This window comes from Macaca thibetana, chromosome 2 (assembly GCF_024542745.1).
Source record: "Macaca thibetana thibetana isolate TM-01 chromosome 2, ASM2454274v1, whole genome shotgun sequence".
Lineage (NCBI taxonomy): Eukaryota > Metazoa > Chordata > Mammalia > Primates > Cercopithecidae > Macaca > Macaca thibetana.
Genome location: NC_065579.1, coordinates 14,702,511 through 14,723,756, shown reverse-complemented (window position 1 = coordinate 14,723,756; position 21,246 = coordinate 14,702,511). Strand labels below are relative to the sequence as shown.

At 42.8% G+C, this 21,246-nt stretch overlaps 1 protein-coding gene across 11 annotated transcripts in view; it reads right to left on the bottom strand.

The window, feature by feature from the left end:
- UBP1 (upstream binding protein 1) overlaps nt 1-21,246 on the bottom strand; it is a 54,631-nt gene extending 33,385 nt beyond the window's left edge. For 6 of the 11 annotated variants that reach the window (XR_007723325.1, XR_007723324.1, XM_050779391.1 and 3 more), the window contains exons 1-2: nt 20,427-21,246; nt 4,826-4,977 (exon numbers count right to left, since the gene is read on the bottom strand). Coding sequence is in view for 9 of the 11 variants with exons in the window: in XM_050779391.1 (XP_050635348.1) it covers nt 4,826-4,977; nt 20,427-20,668 (394 nt within the window). In the remaining 2 variants the exon portion in view is untranslated. Of the gene's footprint in view, nt 1-4,825; nt 4,978-19,485; nt 20,315-20,426 lie in introns of those variants that run through there. The other 5 variants (XM_050779397.1, XM_050779399.1, XM_050779392.1 and 2 more) reach the window with 4 other exon arrangements.

Sequence of the window (21,246 nt, the reverse complement as noted above, 5' to 3'; positions counted from 1 at the left end):
CCCAGCCTAATTGTTATATTTTTAGTAGAGATGGGGTTTTACCATGTTGGCCAGGCTAGTATCGAACTCCCAACCTCAGATATCCACCCTCCCAAAATGCTGGGATTACAGGCTTGTTAATTAACATTCTTAGCAGAGTATTCTCCATGTAGAATTTGGTCTCCAAATGAAAATGCATTTGGGGAGTAACAAGGAGAAATTCTTTTTATTTGAAGAGTTAGGGGTTGATCCAGCAGTAGCAAGTCAGCAAGGGAGTAAGATCACAAGTCTCACTCATATTATCACGTGTGGAAGCATCAAAGGCTCAGCCCCCAGCTGTTAAGACAAAAGGCAGTCTATTCCAGCCAGAGCCCTGCCCAAAGGGAAAGCCAGCTATGTGTACTCCACCCTCTGGTGGCTCCATGTTGGGACTACAGTTTTTACTCCACAGTTAAAGTCAAGGACTTAACTGCTCTTCTTATTCAGGCATAACCAGGCAAACACAAATACAGGTTGCTTTTTTATTTTGTTTGCATGGGGCGGGGATGGGGGACTGGAGTACAGTGGTACAATCTTGGCTCACTCCAACCTCCGCCTCCCAGGTTCAAGTGATTCTCCTGCCTCAGCCTCCCGAGTAGCTGGGACTACAGGCGTGCACCACCACGCTTGGCTACTTTTATATTTTCAGTAGAGACGGTTTCACCATGTTGGCCAGGCTGGTCTTGAACTCTTAACCTCAGGTGATCTGCCTGCCTCGGCCTCCGAAAGTGCTGGGATTACAGGCATGAGCCACCGCACCCAGCCTTAAACACAAATAAGTTTTTAAACTCAGTCCCTCTGCAGTTCAAAAAGAACTCAAAATATGACACTAAGACATCAATACAACTAGGAAAACTTGCTCCAATTTCTACTGACAAAGTGAAGACTATACCGAATTTGATTTTTATTTTCTTTACAGCATTACATAGTGGCAAATATTCTTCATCAAGAATGACCATTTCGGCTGGGCGTGGTGGCTCACACCTGTAATCCCAGCACTTTGGGAGGCCAAGGTGGGTGGATCACTTGAAGCCAGGAGTTCGAGAACAGCCTGACCAACATGGTAAAACCCTGTCTCTACTACGAATACAAAAATTAGCCATACATGGCAGCATGTGCCCATAGTCCTAGGTATTCCAGAGGCTGAGGCAAGAGAATCCCTTGAGCCTGGGTGGCAGAGGTTACAGTGAGCAAGATTGCATCGTTGCACTCCAGCCTAGGAGACAGAGTGAGACCCTGTCTCAAAAAATAAATAAAAAAGAAAATTAAAAAGAAAAAGAAAAGCGAGTCTAGTGAGCTCTTCGAAGACACTTTGCTAGTCTGGATCTTTGTTTGTCTTATTAGCTTAAATTAGCAAGCTTCTATTATTCAGTAGACAAAGAGGTAGGGTGAAAGATACTCAGAAATCTCTCAGTCTGGTCCAATCCTTGTCCAATGTAGAAAAAGCTATGAATCCTCTCATTAGAAAAATATACCTTTAAGGACTACATCCCAGCTACTCAGGATGCCTGAGGCAAGAGGACTGCTTGAGCCCAGGAGTTCAAAAACAGCTGGGCAACATAGCAAGATCCTGTCTCTAAAAACAAACAAACAAACAAAAGGAAAGGGAAAGAAGGCAGGAGAGAGGAAGGAAGAAAAAAAGGCCAGGTTCAGTGGTTCACGCCTGTAAACCCAGCACTTTGGGAGGCCAAGGCAGGAAGATCATTTGAGCCCAGAAGTTGGAGATCAGTGTGGGAAATGAATAGGGAGACCCCCCATCTCTACGAAAATTTTTTTAAAGAATTAGCCAGGCGTGGTGGCCTGTGCCTATAGCCCCAGCTACTCAGGAGGCTAGGGTGGGTGGATCACTTTAGCCTGGGAGGTCAAGGCTGCAATGAGCCATGATTGTACCACTACACTCCAGTCTGGGTGACAGAGCAAGACCAAGAAGAGAGGGAGAAAGAAGGGAGAGGGGGAGGGAGAGGGGGAGGAAGAGGAGGAGGGAGGGAGAAAGGGGGAGAAGAGAGAAGGAGCAGAGAAAGAAAAAGAAGGGAAAGAAGAAAATATGTATTTATAGAAAATTTTAAAACTTGTTTAAGGATTCATGGAAAATCTTGGGTTTAAAACTTTTTGTCAAGATGATAAATGCTAAGATACAGTCTGTGCAAAACACAACACACTATTATATATATTATAATCCTCATATAGTTATTATTTTGAAAGGCATTATGATTTCTTTTAAAAGGGTACATAAAAGTACAATTCCTTTAAAATTACTCAATTTTTTTTTTTTTTTTTTTTTGAGACAGTCTTGCTCTGAAGCCCAGGCTGGAGTGCAGTTCTGCGATCTCAGCTCACTGCAACCTCTGCCTCTTGGGTTCAAGTGATTCTCCTGACTCGGCCTCCTGAGTAGCTGGGACTACAGGTGTGTGCCACCATGCCTGGCTAATTTTTGTATTTCTAGTAGAGATGGGGTTTCACCATGTTGGCCAGGATGGTCTTGATCTCCTGACCTCGTGGATCCGCCCACCTTGGCCTCCCAAAGTGCTAGGATTACAGGCGTAAGCCATCATGCCCAGCCCTTATTTTTTTAAATTACTAAAATATATGTTGTTTTAAACATGTCTACATATACAGTTCAGCTTTCTACCTTTTTTCTGAAAAGACTAGGAAAAATCAAGAAATAACACAATTCCAGAACCAAGAAAATACTCAACATTAATACTGCAGTAAGCAGAATAAAGTACATGAAAACCACCTGCCCTTATATTGATTATATTCAAGTGAGGTATCACCTGAGAAAGAGGCACAAGTGAGCCTACTGGAGTGCTGGAAAAGGTAAAAGTATGTAATAGTTTCAGGGGAATATATATGTAAAAATTCATTAAGATTTGTGCACATTACTGTAATACTTCAAAAAAATTTTGTTAAAACCTAAGCTTTCCAAATTGACACTGAGCAAAGTAATTAATTGCTCTAAGTTTAATCTATAAAATGAATAAACCTCTCCTAGAGTTACTGTGAGAACTGAATAAGGTTACCACATGTATTTAGTACAATGCTAGATGCACAGTATCAATTAGTGTCAGTCTACTATATCACTACTACAGATGGTAGATTATGACTTTTATCGACATGAAATATCTTTATCTGGTTTAAGGACAACCATGATAAACTATGGGCATTCCCCAGGCCAACAGATGCACATCCTACATGTTCCTTTAAACAGGGTGTGTATGTATACTAATTCATTCCATGGTATGTATGTAACAGAACTTATTCAACTATTCCACAAGTAAGGAAAATTAGGTTATTTCCTTTTTTATCTTTAGAAATAAAGTTACAGTGAATATCCTTGCCCCTACATTGTTTCTTCTGTTATTTTTGTGTCTAAAACAGATTACCAAATAAGTTCTTAAGGTTCTTTCAAATATAAAACGTCAGTCTCAAATAAGTGATTGCCTACCCAAACACTAAATATAAAAACAAACAGGGTATTGTCACAAATGTAGAGACAGGACTACCTGAAGGTAAAACCTTGTAGATTCTAAACTTATATATCAAATGAAAAGGCAGAAATAAGTTATTCTTCCACATTTCAGAATATTAATCACATGTAAAAGTCTAAAATCTATTGTTCTTCCAAAACTTCCGGAGTAAAAATTCTATTTAATGACAGAAAAACAAATACTATATACTCTTAAGTGAAGAGATGCATAATTCTAATTTTTTGAAAGGAAACGTATATACATTCAAGAAACAGACCAAAAAGCTTAATTAGTCAATTTTTGGCATTATCCCTTCACATATTTCCCAGTTTTTCTACAATGAGCATGTAACAGTAAAAATGTTCAAAAATTTTTTTTAAATCAGAATTCAACATGCTTTCAGTATATGTATCCAACAAATTCCTACATTCAAAGTACTTTTGTTTACAGCGGTAAGTCACATCAGCCTGTGCCCAAACTGCAAAGAGCAATCTCTCCTCTTTCCAAAGATAAACTGAGCCAGGTGCAATGGCTCACACCTGTAATCCCAACACTTTGGGAGGCTGAGGCAGGCAGATCACTTAAGGTCAGGAGTTCGAGACCAGCCTGGCCAACATGGTGAAACCCTGTCTAATAAAATTATACAAAATTAGCTGGGTGTGATGGTGGGTGCCTGTAATCCCAGCTACTTGGGGGGCTGAAGCACGAGAATTGCTTTAACCTGGGAGGCGGACGTTGCAGTGAGCCGATATCTTGCCACTGCACTCCAGCCTGGGCGATAGAGCAAAACCCAGACTCAAAAAAAAAAAGTACCCCTACATCTCCGTTTTCCCTCCTTCCCCACCATCTCTTTCATATCACTGAAATGTAACACTCTGACATAAACTACAAACAAGATATAGAAGATAAAATGTGATGTTGTTTATTTAGCCACAGACTCCATCCTGGTGCAGCTTAAGTCTATTTTCAGCACAGAACTGCTTCATGTTCAAAATCCAGGTTCCTTGCTAGCTGGACTTCTGATTCATTCTCAAGTTCCATATTGAAATCACTGGCCCTAAAAATAACTGACTTTCTTTCCTACTTGCTAGTCCTTTGGATTATGTCTTTAAAAATCCTGTAATAAATCTTCCTCCTCAGACCCTCTTTAACACAAATCAGTTTACACAAACTGTACTTCAGCTGCTCACAGTAAAATTCCTACAATTTTCATTAAGTTGTAAAATTTAAGAAAAGAACCTAATTTTTAATTATTACCAATAATCTAGGCTACAATGCCAAAATATTAGTTTGTATTTCTGTAAATTCTTACATGTCAAATGTGACATAGCCAAACTAACCTTGGTTCAAATAAGTAAGCGTTTCATCATGCAGTTTTACTGCTGGCGACGTTGCGGCACACATCACATACTGAAAGGGTGGGTGCTCTGTTTCACCATCCAATGGAAGGCTGGAATCTTCCTGCTTGAAAATGGGCAATGCCAAGACATCACTGAAAAGCAAAAAATCAACACTGACCTTACTTTGGATTTGAAATATTTGTCTATGGCCATATCATCCTGAATGCGCCCAATCTTGTCTGAAATATTTAAAAGCATATAAACATTTAGGGATAGTTTTTGTTTTTTTTAATTTAAGATCAGAAATTATATGTACAATAAAAGAACTATTAATGCTATGTGTGGTTCACCTAAAGGATGGCATTAACAACCCCTATCTCAGGGTGGGAAGTGGTGGGGGGCAGCAGGGCAGCTCTGAATATATATATATATATGGCACTTTAAAAAATTCTTGCCGGGCGCGGTGGCTCAAGCCTGTAATCCCAGCACTTTGGGAGGCCGAGACGGGCGGATCACGAGGTCAGGAGATCGAAACCATCCTGGCTAACACGGTGAAACCCCGTCTCTATTAAGAAATACAAAAAACTAGCCGGGCGAGGTGGCGGGCACCTGTAGTCCCAGCTACTCGGGAGGCTGAGGCCGGAGAATGGCGTGAACCCGGGAGGCGGAGCTTGCAGTGAGCTGAGATCCGGCCACTGCACTCCAGCCTGGGAGACAGAGCGAGACTCCGTCTCAAAAAAAAAAAAAAAAATTCTTTTAAAATTTTAAGGTCCAGATTCATTCTATTAAAAAAAGCAAGTCGAGAGTACATAGCTACCCAATTTGAAAGGCAAGAAATAATACTACTGCCAAAGATAGGTCACATTTGACACCACCGAATCACAAAGAAGCATTTGATTAAAATGGGGCTTTACAAAAAGTTCCCTGCTGTGCCTTGGCAAGTGCTAAGAACATAAAGCTTCACGCCTAGTCTAAAACAATGGCTCCTTCTGAGAGGTAAACAGTAGCAGCAGCAACAGCTGCTATTCTTCCCCCAAGAATAATCTGGGGCCCTGACTGGGAGAGTGATGAGGGGTCTTCTGGGACACTGTCCATACTGGATATGTTTAACAGCTTTACTGAGATATAATTTACATGCCATAAAGTCACCCTTTTAAAGTTTGTAATTCAGTGGTTTTAAGTATATTCACATCATCAGTATCTAATTCTTGAATTCCAAAATATTTTCTCCCCTCAAAAAGAAATCCCATACCCATTAGCAGTCACTCACCATACTATCCCAGACCCACTCAGCCCCTGGCAACTTTCTATCTCTACGGATTTGCTATTTGGGACATTTAAATGGAATCATATGACTATGTGGTCTTTTGTGACTGGCTTCTTTCACTTGGCATGTTTCATAGACCACCCATGTTCTAACATGTACCAATGCTTCATTCTTTTTTATGGCTCCATTCCATTGTATAGACATACCATATTCTGTATCCATTCACATCATGGCCATCTGGGTTGTTTCCATTTTTCAGCAATTATGAATAATGCTACTATGAACACTTTTCTATGTTTTTGTGTAGATAAATTCTGCTAAGTATATACCTAGAACTGGAATTACTGGATCACACTGTAACTCTGTTTAACTTTATTTCTTTTACTTATTTTTTTGGAGACAAAGTCTCTCTTTGTCACCCAGGCTGGAGTGCAGTGGTGCTATCTTGGCTCACCACAACCTCTGACTCCTGGGCTCAAGTCATCCTCATGCTTCCGCCTCCCAAGTAGCTGGGATTAGAGGCATGTGCCACCACACCCAGCTAATTGTATTTTTAGTAGAGACGGGGTTTCACCATGTAGGCCAGACTAGTGTCAAACTCCTGGCCTCAAGTGATCTGCCTGCCTCAGCCTCCCAAAGTACTGGGATTACAGGCATGAGCCATCACGCCCGGCCTCTGTTTAATTTTGTGAGCAACTGCCAAGCTGTTTTTCAAAGTGGTTGCAATCATTTTACATTTCCCCTATTAATGTATGGAGAGTGATTATTTGTTTTTAAGATAATTACCTGAGCTGTACATTTGTATCTTAACTTTTCTATACTCATTCTTCAATAAAAGGTAGAATAATAACAGTAGCAACAACAAAACATCCAAACAAATAACTACTATATCAACACCAATAATAGGGACTTGTCTGAACTGCTTATTTTATCTTTTTTTCCTACAAGCTGTTCACTCAGATACTTGGGTAGCCAGGTCAATTCAATTCAATTCAATTCAAAAACAGAATGTGAAAACAAGTGAAATGGGATGGAAACCCTGGGAGAGAACGTTATCCCACCAGTAGTCCCTACTCCCCACATGCATTTCTGCACTGTGCTGATTTTCTTTGTGTTTTTTTTTTTTTTTTTTTTTTGAGACGGAGTCTCGCTCAGTCGCCCAGGCTAGAGTGCAGTGGCGCGATCTTGGCTCACTGCAAGCTCCACCTCCCAGGTTTACGCCATTCTCCTGCCTCAGCCTCCCAAGTAGCTGGGACTACAGGTGCCTGCCACCACTCCCGGCTAAGTTTTTGTATTTTTAGTAGAGACGGGGTTTCACCGTGTTAGCCAGGATGGTCTCGATCTCCTGACCTTGTGATCCACCCACCTGAGCCTCCCAAAGTGCAGGGATTACAGGCGTGAGCCACTGCGCCCAGCTGCTGATTTTCAAAGATACTAACTATCCACTAATTCTCCCTTTCTTATTTATACCCAGGAATTGTCAAAACACTCCTAGGTACACAAGTAATAACCAAGGATCACATGGTTAGCAGTGGTCCCCAACACTCCCATAGAGTTCTCGCAACACCTTGACCTAGGGATTTTGCCCCATCTAAGCTCCTGCCTTGGGGGCAGATACAACAAAACAAACAAACAAAAAGAATCAGATCACCTCTTTATAAAAAGAGGTCATAATAGTCAAATTGGCTCCAGGGAAGATGAAAATATATATTGCATTTTATGTGTATGCAAGCATTTAAAACCCTCTCAGGGAGAAAGAAAACAAGAATGATATAAGAGTTGTGACTCTGAACCATTAATTACACTGAAAAATAACACAGGGAATAATTTTAACATTTCAATGCTAACTGCTTGGGTTGGGTTGATCATTAGATACAGGTCATCAAAATAAAATGTGTAACTGCATGAGAATGGCTTTTTATAAATAAATTGTTACATATGGAAGACACAATTTTATACACTTCAGATCCTAGAAGACAACCACCTTTTTATTCACTTGGTTATAGTCTCGATGATCCACACAGAAAATAGTATGCTCATGGTAAGTGCTAAACGACTCCTGAACAAACATATAAACACATAAAGATCATCTGCTATTGAATTTCCAATTAATTTTTTACTTAATTAGAAAGAAAATGCCTTCTAGTCAACACAGCAACCAGTGATCCTTTTTAAACAGAAGTTAAACCATTTCAGTTCTCTGAACCCTTCCATCAGCTCACTTTCAACCAAAGTCCTTACAAAATCCTACAAAGTCCTATGCAACCTGCTCTTCATCCCCTCTTCTCGTCACCCTCATTCCCCCTGCTCCAACTACCCCGGCCTCCTGGTTCTACTCTTCTACTGGATATCATAATGGCTCATTTCATTCAAATGTCATCTTTTCAGTGACAACATGACACTGGAGTCCTCCCACCCACACTCCCAATTTCCCTACCCTAGCTCTATTCGCAGCTCTTATCACTTTCCAACAATATACATGACTTACTAAGTTTGTATCTGCCATAAGCACGTAACTCCAAAAATGTGTTTCTTCAATGACTGATGCCAGCATCTAGCACAAAGGAGCTCAAATACTTGCTGAATCAATGAACTGATTGCTGCATTAATAATCAACCAATTAGTATTAAGATTGAAAACTAGGTCTCCAGACAAGATTATAATTTCTACTACGTTGAAAGTGCTAAAACCTTGATGGTTTTTGTAATCCCATAAATGGAAACACATTTTTGAGTACTAAAGACAGAATGTTAAACAGATCTAAAAGAAGTAGGGTTTCTTTTTTTTTTTTTTTAAGACAGAGCGTGACTCTGTCTCCCAGGCTGGAGGGCAGTGGCATGATCATGGCTCATTGCCTCAACCTCCCACCACAGCCTCCCAAGTAGCTGGGATTACAGGCGTGCACCACCATGCCTGGCTAATTTTTGTATTTTTAGTAAAGTGGGGTTTCCCCATGTTGGCCAGGCTGATTTTGAACTCCTGGCCTCAAGTGATCCACCCGCCTCGGCCTTCTAAAGTGCTGGAACTACAGGCATGAGCCACTGCGCCAGGCCCAAATGATCCATTTTAAAAGGCAAAACTGAAAGATCTACATGTCGGCAAATTTTAATGTAGCTTAGCACCAAAAATCAGGATGCTGGCCGGGCGCGGTGGCTCCAGCCTGTAATCCCAGCACTTTGGGAGGCCGAGACGGGCGGATCACGAGGTCAGGAGATCGAGATCATCCTGGCTAACACGGTGAAACCCCGTCTCTACTAAAAAATACAAAAAGCTAGCCGGGCGAGGTGGCGGGCGCCTGCAGTCCCAGCTACTCGGGAGGCTGAGGCAGGAGAATGGCGTAAACCCGGGAGGCAGAGCTTGCAGTGAGCTGAGAGCCGGCCACTGCACTCCAGCCCGGGCGACAGAGCGAGACTCCATCTCAAAAAAAAAAAAAAATCAGGATGCTAAAAAAGACCTGGAAATCACAACAAGCTTGATTACATGAAGTATAAAAATCTACTAGGTCACCTAAAAATCCAGCAATGTAAGCTGCCTTCAGGGACGTCAAATTAATGACTGCAAGACCCTACTGTGAGGCAGAGACTGCATTGTACACCCTCTCATAGCCTTTGAATATAATTATATGAATGTATGTACTAATTTTCAAAAACAGTGAAAATTTGAATTTTTTTTAAGGACAAGATAGATAAAACATATGGAAGCTAAATAAGAATTCTAAGGAGACATGAAAGAAACTAAATAGAAAAAAACAACATAGAGAACTGACTGTTCAGTAACAGCAGGCTAAGTAATTTAAACGAACCTATACCCCATCCACCCTCACTGAGAACAGGGGAAAAAAAAGTTGTCAGAGAACACATATATTCTTAAAAGTATTGAAGAACTAACAAGATAAGGAAACAGGCCAAAATCTGAAAAAGTGCAGTAACTCCAAGCAAGCCTAGAAATGAAAGTGGCTTTTACCTACCCAACCTGAGGAAAGAACTGCAAAGCTGTACTGTAGTTTTAGTGGCCTTATGGGTGTAGGATACAGCCAACCACATTAAACCGGAACGGAAACAGCTAAATGCACAGGGTAAGGGTGAAGAGAAAGTACTGGTTAGTTTCTCCAGCATGGTCCGGGGAACCACTGACAGGTAGGGCTCCCAGGGGTCTGACAAGCAAGTGAAAAGATTTAGGCATTGAATTATTCCAAGTAATTTTGAAATGCCAGTACCCCAAAATAACCAGGCATAAAAGGTCAAACAAGACTCTAGGAGCAAAAACCAACGGCAGAAACAACAGATGACATATATCCAGTTCCAGATTTCGTCTGTTGGTATTCAGATCTTTTCTGCCTCTACTGCAGAAGGTTAGAAGCCTGAAAACTACATATAGAAGAATTCTTGCTAGACAGAGTCTTGTCAGGTTCTCCAAAGGCAAACACTGGTGGGAAATTAAAGAGCGGGAAAGGGAAAAGCCAGATGCAAAAACAGGCAACCAAACAGAACGCAGCTGTAGAAAATTACAGGGGATCAGCAGCCATGCCTCCAGCAACAAGCCCAAGAACAACCAGGTAACATGGCCGCCTCCTCCAACCCTTCCAGCTCCTTCGCAATCAAGTACTTCACTAAATCCCTCTCTGCTTGAGACAGCTAACTGATTTCTATTTTCCTGACTGTACACAGACCAGCAGAGATTTCAGACGCTGGAATTATCAGATCCAAATTATAAAATCATGCTTACTCTGTTTAAAGAAATAAAAGAAAAGCCTGAAACTATCTGCAAGGAACAGGAAACTTTAAAGGACAGCAGAAACGGAAAAAGAGCAAATAGAACTTCTAGAACTGGAAAATAAAACTGTCCAAATTAAGAATTCAGGTTTAATAGCAGCTCAGACAGAAGTGAAGACTGAATGAGGAGACTGGAATACAGGTAAAAAGAAGTTAACCAGAAAGCAGCACAGAGAGGGAAATTACGGAAAATGAAGAAGTTAAGAAGGGACAAAGTGAGAAGATTTTGCATTAAATTGAAGTCTCAGCAAAGAATGCAATAGAGGCAATAACTGAAGACAGGAAGGCTGAGCAAATTCTAGAACTGGTGAAATATACCAACCAATTCACAGATTCAAGAAGCCCAAATGACCAAACCAGAATAAATAAGAAATACACACCCAAATACACCATAGAAAAACTCACAAGCCAGTACAGTATATGAAAGTTCTGCTAGGTGCGGTGGCTCACACCTGTAATCCCAGCACTTTGGGAGACTGAGGTGGGTGGATCATGGGGTCAGGAGTTCGAGACCAGCCTGTCCAATATGGTGAAACCCTGTCTCTACTAAAAAATACAAAAAAATTATCCGGGCATGGTGGTGCATGTCTGTAGTCCCAGCTACTCAGGAGGCTAAAGCAGGAGAATCGCTTGAATCCAGGAGGCAGAGGTTGCAGTGAGCCAAGATCGCGCCACTGCACTCCAGCCTGGGCGACAGAGACTCCATCTCAAAAAAAAAAAAAAGAAAGTTCTATTTTCCCAGTAAAGAACTAAGGGAATCAGTTGAAAATAGGCACAGCGAGGATGAGTTGTGAGGATGAGTTGTGAAGCTGAGGAGGTGTCATTAAGCTTTCTAGAAGAGTCAGGGAGGAAATAGATGAGAACGTTGTGGTGTAAACTACAGAGCATCAGGAAAGACATACTTGACAGCCAAGGTCATGAACCAACCACTACTAACAAAATCTGAATACTTTCATGTCCATTAAATAAATTACATGTATAGTCAAACATTTACTCATCCAAAGAAAGTTAAAATTGGCTGGGTGCAGTGGTTCACACCTGTAATCCCAACACTTTGGGAGGCCGAGACAGGCGGACTGCTTGAGCCCAGGAGTTTGAGACCAGCCTGGGTAACATGGTGAAACCCTGTCTCTACAAAAAATAGAAAAAAAATTAGCCAGGCATGGTGGCGCATACTCATCATCTCAGCTACTAGGGAAGCAGAGGTGGGAGAATTACCTGAGCCTAGGAAGTGAAGGGTTCGGTGAGCCATAACTGCACCACTGCACTTCAGCCTGGGTAACAGAGAGTGACCCTCTTCTGGCTAAGTTCTCTGTTTTGGCAAAGTTTTTTAATTTTAAAAAATTTTATGGTTAATACATAATGGTTTGTAATTGTTATTCAAATAAATTTTTAATGCTTTCAAATTTCTTGATACTTTCATTATGAAGTTACTACAACATACACAGCATCCTATTTATGTTTAGATAGAGACAAAGTAATAACAAAAGCAACTGTGGTCCTACTCTACTCAAAATCACTGCTAAAAATAAGAGATCCTTTCAAGGCTAAATAGTGTTCACAAGTATATCTTATCGTTGCATTCCCCACCCACACCAAAAAATTACATGTTTCTAAAACAGTTTTAACCACTACACACATCAAGTGTCAAAATCATAAAAGAAGGAAAAACTAAAAATTGTCACAGGACACAAAAACTAAATGCAGGCCGGGACCGGTGGCTCAAGCCTGTAATCCCAGCACTTTGGGAGGCTGAGACGGGCAGATCACAAGGTCAGGAGATTGAGACCATCCTGGCTAACCCGGTGACACCCCGTCTCTACTAAAAAATACAAAAAAAACTAGCTGGGCGAGGCGGCGGGCGCCTGTAGTCCCAGCTACTCGGGAGGCTGAGGCAGGAGAATGGCGTGAACCCGGGAGGCGGAGCTTGCAGTGAGCTGAGATCCGGCCACTGCACTCCAGCCTGGGTGACAGAGTGAGACTCCGTCTCAAAAAAAAAAAAAAACAAAAAACAAAAAACTAAATGCAATATAGAATCCTGGATTGGAATCTGAAAAAGGACAAAAGGGAGAAAACTGAATTCCAAATAAATTTTGTAATTTAAATAACAGTACTGCACCAAGTCTAATTTCCTGATTTTGACAATAGTACTCTGGTTTTATAAGTAGGAGAAGCTGGGTGAAAAGTACATTTGAACTCTCTATACTACTTTTGTAACTTGAAAAATTTCAAAATGAAAAGTTATAAGTTAAAAGTTCAACTATGAATACACGAATGAGTAAAAACTAGTTTTGTAATAGTTCATATCAAGGTAACAATTTCACAATATCCAAAAAACTCAAGAGTTAATTTTTTTTTTTTTTTTTTTTTGGTTTGAGATGGAGTCTCACTCTGTCGCCCAGGCTGGAGTGCAGTGGCACGATCTCAGCTTACCGCAACCTCTGCCTCCTGGGATCAAACGATTCTCCTACCTCAGCCTCCTGAGTAGCTGGGATTACAGGTGCCCACCACCACAACCGGCTGATTTTTGTATTCTTAGTATAGACAGGGATTCACCATGTTGGCCGGGCTGGTCACGAACTCCTGACCTCAAGTGATCTGCCCACTTTTTTAAAAAAAGAATACCATAGGCCGGTGCAGTGGCTCATGCCTGTAATCCCAGCACTTTGGGAGCCCGAGGCGGGCAGATCACGAGGTCAGGAGCTCGAGACCAGCCTGACCAACATGGTGAAACCCCGCCTCTACTAAAAATACAAAAATTAGCTGGGCATGGTGGCATGCACCTGTAATCCCAGCTACTCAGGAGGCTGAGGCAGGAGAATCGCTTGAACCCAGGAGACTGAGGTTGCGGTGAGCTGAGATAGCGTCACTGCACTCCAGCCTGGGTGACAGAACGAGACTCCATCTCAAAAAAAAAAAGACTCTACACCACAGGCTGACAATTGCATATTCATCTGTTAGATCTGTCCCAAAACAAGCAAAGTAAATAATACATAGCCTCCTTTAAATTCAGTCATGAAGCTGGGCACCATGTGGTACACCTGTAGTTCCAGCTACTTGGGAGTTTGTGGCAGGAGAATCCCTTGAGCCCAGGAATTGGAGACTGTAGTGTGCAGTGATCAAGTCTGCAAATAGCCACTGTACTCCAGCCTGGGCAACAAAGCAAGACCCTGTCTCTAAAAATAATAATAATATCAGTCATAGAACCTAGAGCTAAGAAAAAAAAAGAAAAAAGCATCAGATGGTATTTCCATCCAAAGCAAATGTTTAAATGTGTCCTGGCAAACCAACAAATGCCACTATGATGAAACATCAAATTTATGAGACCATATCAATAAACCACCAAGTTTCAAACAGTCCTAATTGAAGGATATAAACTGTACTGTATCTTACAGGGGCAGGGGAACCCTAATTTTAAAAACTGAACACAATAAAAATTTATAGACAAACAATGGAATTACACAAATTCGCTGAGAATACATAAAAATAATTTCTTGAAAGTAAGGTTTCAATAGTGAGCAAACCTTTTTTTTTTTTTTTTTTTTTCTTGAGAAAGAGTCTTGCTCTGTCACCACAGGCTGGAGCACAGTGGAGCAATCTTGGCTCACCGTAACCTCCACCTCCCAGGCTCGGGTGATTCTCCTGCCTCAGCCTCCCAGTAGCTGGGATTACAGGCATGTGCCACCACGCCCAGCTAATTTTGTATTTTTAGTAGAGACAGTGTTTCACCATGTTGGCCAGCCTGCTCTCAAACTCCTGACCTCAGGTGATCCACCTGCCTCAGCCTCCCAAAGTGCTGGGATTACAGGCTTAGGCCACTGTGCCCGGTGACTCTATCCTTTAGAGCAGGGATGGACAAGCTATGGCCTAAGAGCTAAATCCAGCCAGGGTTGTAAAAAACAAAATGTGACAGAATCTATACATCCCACAAAGCCTAAAATATTTACTACCTAGCCCTTTACAAAACACGTTTGCCAACCTCAGCTTTATAGTAATAAATTTTAAAATGTGGACACTACAATCTTAAATCAATAAATTTCTTAAATGAGTTAATTTACTAAATCATTTCCTGTAATGCAGCCAAGATTAAATCCAGGAAAAAGTGGTTAAACCTTGAAATTAGAAGTTTTATAGAAACTGCTTCATGAAAAGATTCTAGGGGAAAAAAACAGAAATCACTGCCAATTCTGGCAGTATTCTGAAGAACCATAATAAAATTTTTAAATTTCACCAATCCTAAAATTGTTCTACACAGATGTTCCCTAACATATAATAAAGTCCCAATCAACCCATTGTAAGTTGAAAATATCATAAATCAAAGATAAATTCATCAGCCTGGCCAACATAGCAAGACCTTACCTCTACTAAAAATAAAATTTTAAAAATTAGCCAGGCATGGTGGCACTGCCTGTAGTTCCAGCTACTCTGGAGGCTGAGGTGAGAAGATTGCATAAGCCCAGCAAAGTCAAGGCTGCAGTGAGCCGTGATTGTACCACTGTACTCCAGTATCGGTGACAGAGCAAGCAAGACCTAGTCTCAAACAAACATTTCATGCACCTAACCTACTGAACATCATAGCTTACCTAGCCTACCTTAAACATGCTCAGATCAGTTAGATTAGCCTACAGTTGGGGAAAACCATTTGGCAACACAGTATGCTGACTGGGAATTATGGCTCACTGCCACTGCCCAGCATCACAAGAGCATCATACCATATATCACTAGCCTGGGAAAGACCAAAATTGAAAATACAACATACAGTGTCTACTGAAGGTGTTTCTACTGAATGTATATGGCTTATACAACAAAAATTTTAGGTCAAACCATCCTAAGTTGGGGATCATCTGTACTTCCAAGATATATGTCACCTACTCAGGGACATTCTATTTTAGCATGAGACCAAAAGAAAATCATCAACTATTAATAGCTACATAATAAACCCTATCCTTACTAATCTTTTACTAACTTAATACTGATCTAAGTTGAAATTCTGTTACCCTACAGGGTCTGCAACACTAATTTTTTTTAACTTTTTAAAAAGTGACAGATAATAGCATAACCCCCCACCCTGTACAACATGATGTTTTGACATATATACACTGTCCAATGTTTAAATTCAACCAATTAACAAATGTATTACCTCAGTTATCACTGTGGTGAGAACGTTAACATCCACCCTTTGCATTTTTCAATACATTGTATCATTAACTATAGTAACCTTGTTGTACAATAGATTTCTTAAACATTTTACCTTTCAATCAATATAGGAAATCTGTCATTAACTCAAAGCAGTTTTGATTTAGCAAATTATTTGTAAACTATGGACATACCTCCCATTTCAAAATACATAATGTATTATCTTTTGTTTCAAAAGATTTATACCACAGCGAAGTTTAACAAACAGGGCTCAGATAATACCTTTTTTAAAGTGAGAATTTAATACCAAAATTTTTATGAGTAAGTTAAAGAAGCCATTACTTCCTGTTATCTTCAAAAGTATTTCAATATTGAACCCCCAAATCCTAAAAATTAACTAGGCTACAGATGACAAATTTCAAACAGTGAGATAGAAAGAAAATTACCAGGTGGTCCAAAGACCGTCTCTGAGTTTTAACGAGTATTACTTTTTAAAGTCATTTGGTTATCTACTCCATACTTGACAAAACAAGAATGACCCAGATTTCAAGTTACCATGGGTTTCAGTCTTCACTCTGTGTGGGGGAAAAAATCAGCCTTCATCTGTTTAAGCCAATCACTTTAACATCTATGACCCTCAGATAATGCATTTACAGTATAAGAAAATGAGTGGTCTAGACTCTAAAAGGTTTCTGAGGTCTCTATCCATCTCTAAAATTGTTACTGTAACCAAGATTTTTAAAAATATTTTTGACCTGCCTCATTTCAAATAGAATCTGCTGCAGTTCACATCTCACACCCAAATACAATACCAAAAAAAAAAAAAAACTAAACAAAAACAACAAAGAAAGTATAATACAACAGCACACACAGAACACATGAGAACCAGAGCTAAAAGAAAAAAAGAGAAGCAAAGGTAATGTTATCAATTAGCCCCACTATATTCCCAATATTACCAGCCTACATTATTTTACACAAACATATTTTTCCTACCTTTTTAAGAGAAGGAGGGGGAACGAAAGAGAAGGGGGTCTCATTCTTGCCCAGGCTGGAGTGCAGTGGCTATTAACAGGTGCAATCATAGCACACACTACACCCCTGAATCTCTGGGCTCAAGCAATCTCCCAAGTAGCTAGGTCTACAAGCATACCAAACATCACACTTGGCTATTTTTAAGTCAGACCGCTGAGAGAAGCCATTTCTTCCTTTCAAACTATCCTCCCAAAAGATGAAGAAACCATTCCTTAAGAGAAGTCTTAAGAAATACCTCTTGTTTTTGAAGCCATCCAAAAAGCAAATACAGTAATCATGTTCCATTTTGAAAGAAAAATGGAAAGCTGCCGACAAAATCAATTTGTATCAAGAAGTCATTTTTCCAGTAATTTCTTCAAGTTTACTTCTTGAACTTTGAAAGATAAGCTTTCCTTCCTACTGGATGCAAGAGGAAGTGACTGAATGCTCACGCTGGAGAATGAGTGAGCCATTCATGGGCACCCCAAACCCTCTCAGGGTTCCAGGGCCAGGCATGGAAAGTACAACTGCAGTCCAGGGAGGCCTGCAGCAGCTAACGCCTTCTTCACATTTTCTCCTTATCCAGTCAATTTTGGAATTTCCTTAGTTTGAGAATTTCAAACAAAGGGCCTTGAATTTGCAAGAGGCAAGCACTCTCATCTCTTAGTTTTTGAGAACTCAATTAAATATGAAAAAAATAAGCTTCTTAAAAATGGTAATTACCTTCAAATGTCTTTGAAAATTTAGATTAAACGGCACAACCAAAAAAGCATTCAAGGGAAACTTATCCCTGTAAAGAGTATTGTAGGTTACACAGAATTACAAAGATCTCACACACTACTTTAAAAATACATGGTCAGGGAAAGGTTTAAAATCATCAAGATTGTACTTCCTTTTCACGGAAATAAACTATACACATAAATTATTACATTAATAAGTTGACTGAATCACTAAATCAAATTAGAGGTCAAATAAAACCCTAGAAAAAAGTAAACGCTCAAAATAGCTATCAATAAGTAAACTTTTCAGCAGCAAACTTTCATTTTACCATAAAAGAGAAGCAGTTGAGGAGAGACACATATGAACTTGCTTCACGTGCCTCTTTTGCCGTGACTGTAAGCCTCGTGTTTCCAGTAGAGCTAAGGAGCAGAATGGCACTAGAGGAGTGCGTTTTCACTAGCGAAGCACTGCCTCTAATACTTCCCTCTGGGGTGACTCCATGACTTTCAGTAGCTCAATTTCCTGAACAACTGAGACAACTGTTTAGAAAATAAGCCACCTCATCTACAGGCCTTAAGTTATACAACTGCAGAGAGAAGAGGTGCCAAGTTCAGGAAGCCCAGCAGAGACCAAATCAGAGCCAGACGGTGGGGAACTCCAGGTTTCATACGCTTTCCACCACTCACTTCCACACTCCGAAAAATGTCTCCAACCTTTCTGAGAGTTCTTTATGGCTCAGAATTTCTCTTTAAGATTTAAAGACCCAATTACTTCAAGGAGCAGCCACCATGATTCCAGGCCAGCTTTGACCCAGAATTCCTCCTCTAGAGCTGCAGTAAGATGTATGAATGCTACTGGGTAACTGTAGAGCACTTCCAAGACATTAGACATTTTCCAAAGAACAGAAAGCTACACTTAATTCACATTATTGAAAAGCTGCCAAACCACTGACTTTTATACTTTATTAGTCGAGTCAACGCTATGGTAAACTATATTTCAATAGAGCCACTAAAAAAATACAGAGCTTCCAAACTCCTACCAGTTAAAAAGGATAAAGGGCAGAGACTAAGCTCAGATCTGTTTCAACCTCTCAATATTAAAATGAATGACCGCTGGTACAGACAGCAGAGACTAAACAATTGTTTGTGGTGCAATCACTGCATCTTAAAACCCTCAAGAGGAAATAGCCTGAGAGGGTAGTCTCCAAAATGGGAAACTTCACTTTGAGACAATCAAAAAAAACCAAACGAAGTCACAGGGCTACTCCCACCGCTGCTCTTTCAATTATAATTTACTATCATCAAGTGATTAAAACCTGCAGCCAGAAAAAACCATAATGTAGGACAGCTGACCCCAAAACGCTGGACAGTATTCTCCCAATATAAGTGCTGCCTTTTCGTACAGTGTATTCTAGCTCCAACGGGGCTTGTAAATCACTTGTAAGGAAAGGAAGCCCCTTCCCCCACCAACCCAAGCCATCCTAATAGCTGGGCGTGTTTTACAGCAAATATGAAGCACTCAGGAGCGGTCCGAGGCCGAAGCTTGCGGGGCCACCCTCCCCCACCCGCCCGTCACCAGGGTGAACAGAGGCCTTTGGGGTTCCATGGCCCCCGACCGCCACGCGGCAAGGACTCCGACCCCGCAGCCCAGGAGGCCCGTGCACCTCTGGGAGCAGCCGCATCTGGCAGAGACTCAGGGCTGCGCAGGCCTTCCCCAAGGAGACAGAGCTTCTCCCCACCCGGGGCGCCCAGTACCTCATGCTGTAAGCGCCGGCGCCCAGCTCCTGCCCGATGCCCGAGAGGCTGGCGTCGAAGTCGTGCACCAGCCCGGACTCGATCACCTCGTCCATCTTGAGCACCCAGGCCATCTTCCGGCCTCGCCGTCGCCCCGCACAGCGCGGCCTCCGCGTCCAGGGCGAAGGGGCCGGAGCTCCGCTGGCGCGTCCTGGGGGAGGGCGCGGGTGAAGCCTCCGGGGAGATGGCGAGTGGTCACCAGCGGCGGCCGGGACCAGAGCGGCGGGGGCCCCACTGGCAGGGCACGGCGAGCCCAGCTAGCAATTGCAGCGGGAGCGGCCGGGCCGCCGGCAGCGCCACCCTCCCGCGGACACCGGCCCTGCGCCTCATGCCGGCGCCGCCGCCCAGCCCCCGCGCCGCTAGCGCTGCAGCCGCCGCCGCCCGCCCCGCCCGGGGCCCCCCGGTCGCATCCTCCTCCGGGAGCGCTCGGAGGCCGGACCTCTGGCCGCTCCGAAGACCACACGGGGACAAGCCCTCCGCCCGCCCGTCACCCTCTCCGCAGCCTTGACTCCTCGCCCCAGGCCCGCCCAGGCTCTAGCTCCACACCGCCCCGGCCAACCCAGCCGACGCCGCTCCGCCGGCCCGGACGCTGGCTTCAACGCGGCTCCGACTTAGGCTCACGCGCCGCTTCCGCCTCCCCGGCCCCGCCCCGACCCCGCCCCCGCGTTCGCCCCACGCCCCGGCCCTCCCCGTACAGCCCCGCGCTTAGGGCCACTCCCCGCGCCTCGCGGCCCAGGAACTGTCCGCACAGTGCAATGCGGCCCCGCCCACGCGGCTGTTCCTAGCCGGGGCGGCCTCGCTGCCTCCTTGCACAGCAGCTCAGGAAGAGGCGGTGCCAAAAGGGCTGCCAGTTTCCGCCCCTTCAAGCGAGTGAGAAAATTGACAGGCCAACTGAGCAATACCTGCAAGTGCTTGGACGAAGCTCCCGTGAGTCTCTGCGTCCCCCGACTAAACAACCAATCAAACTGTTCTTCCTCTTGGGCGGGCTCGAAGACGGAATTTGCTGCCAAAAGAAAGAGTTCATTGGACTCCATGGTAGAAAGCGGCCCCAAACGCCACTTCCGGAGGTGATTTGCTGTTCTGTGGTATTTCCCGGTCGGCTCTGCTTTTTGCCCTCTCTACCGAGGGAGAGAGCGGTTCGCATCACATCTGGTGACAGAAAAGCCAGTTGTGCAGAAAATTTTGATTGGCGTGAAAATAAGCCAGTCAACGCTCCTGAGAAAGAGCTCTGGAAAGACTTCCCCCATTGGTCGCATTGCAGAGAGCCGCTTGGCTATCCTGAGTTGAACTAGCTGTTGGTTGTCCTAACTGCAGGCAGTCTCGTGACCTTCGGCTCCGAACCATTAGGACGTGCTACAGTAACAGCTACGCTGCTCAGAAGGCCGGAAGGGTCTTCCTCAGCGACCTAGCGTGGGCACGCGCCATTGGGGCCAAAAGACAGAAATCCTTTTACCGAAAGAGATGAAATAGAAAGCAGGAGCAGAGGCTGACTTACAGAGGCAGTGTGCGGATCAGAGTTCCTTAGGTACGGCTGCTGGCGCCTGACTGGCGGAATCCCTGCTGAAGAGAACGTCAAGGCCCAGGCTTCGCCCTGCATCGAACTTACTGCCTCAGAATAAGACCCAAATGCTGAGCGCCCCGCCCTAACTCGCCCGTTTAAGTGCAAAAATACATAGATTAAAATGTCAGCCTGATGAAACAGTGGCACTGAGCCAGAAAAAA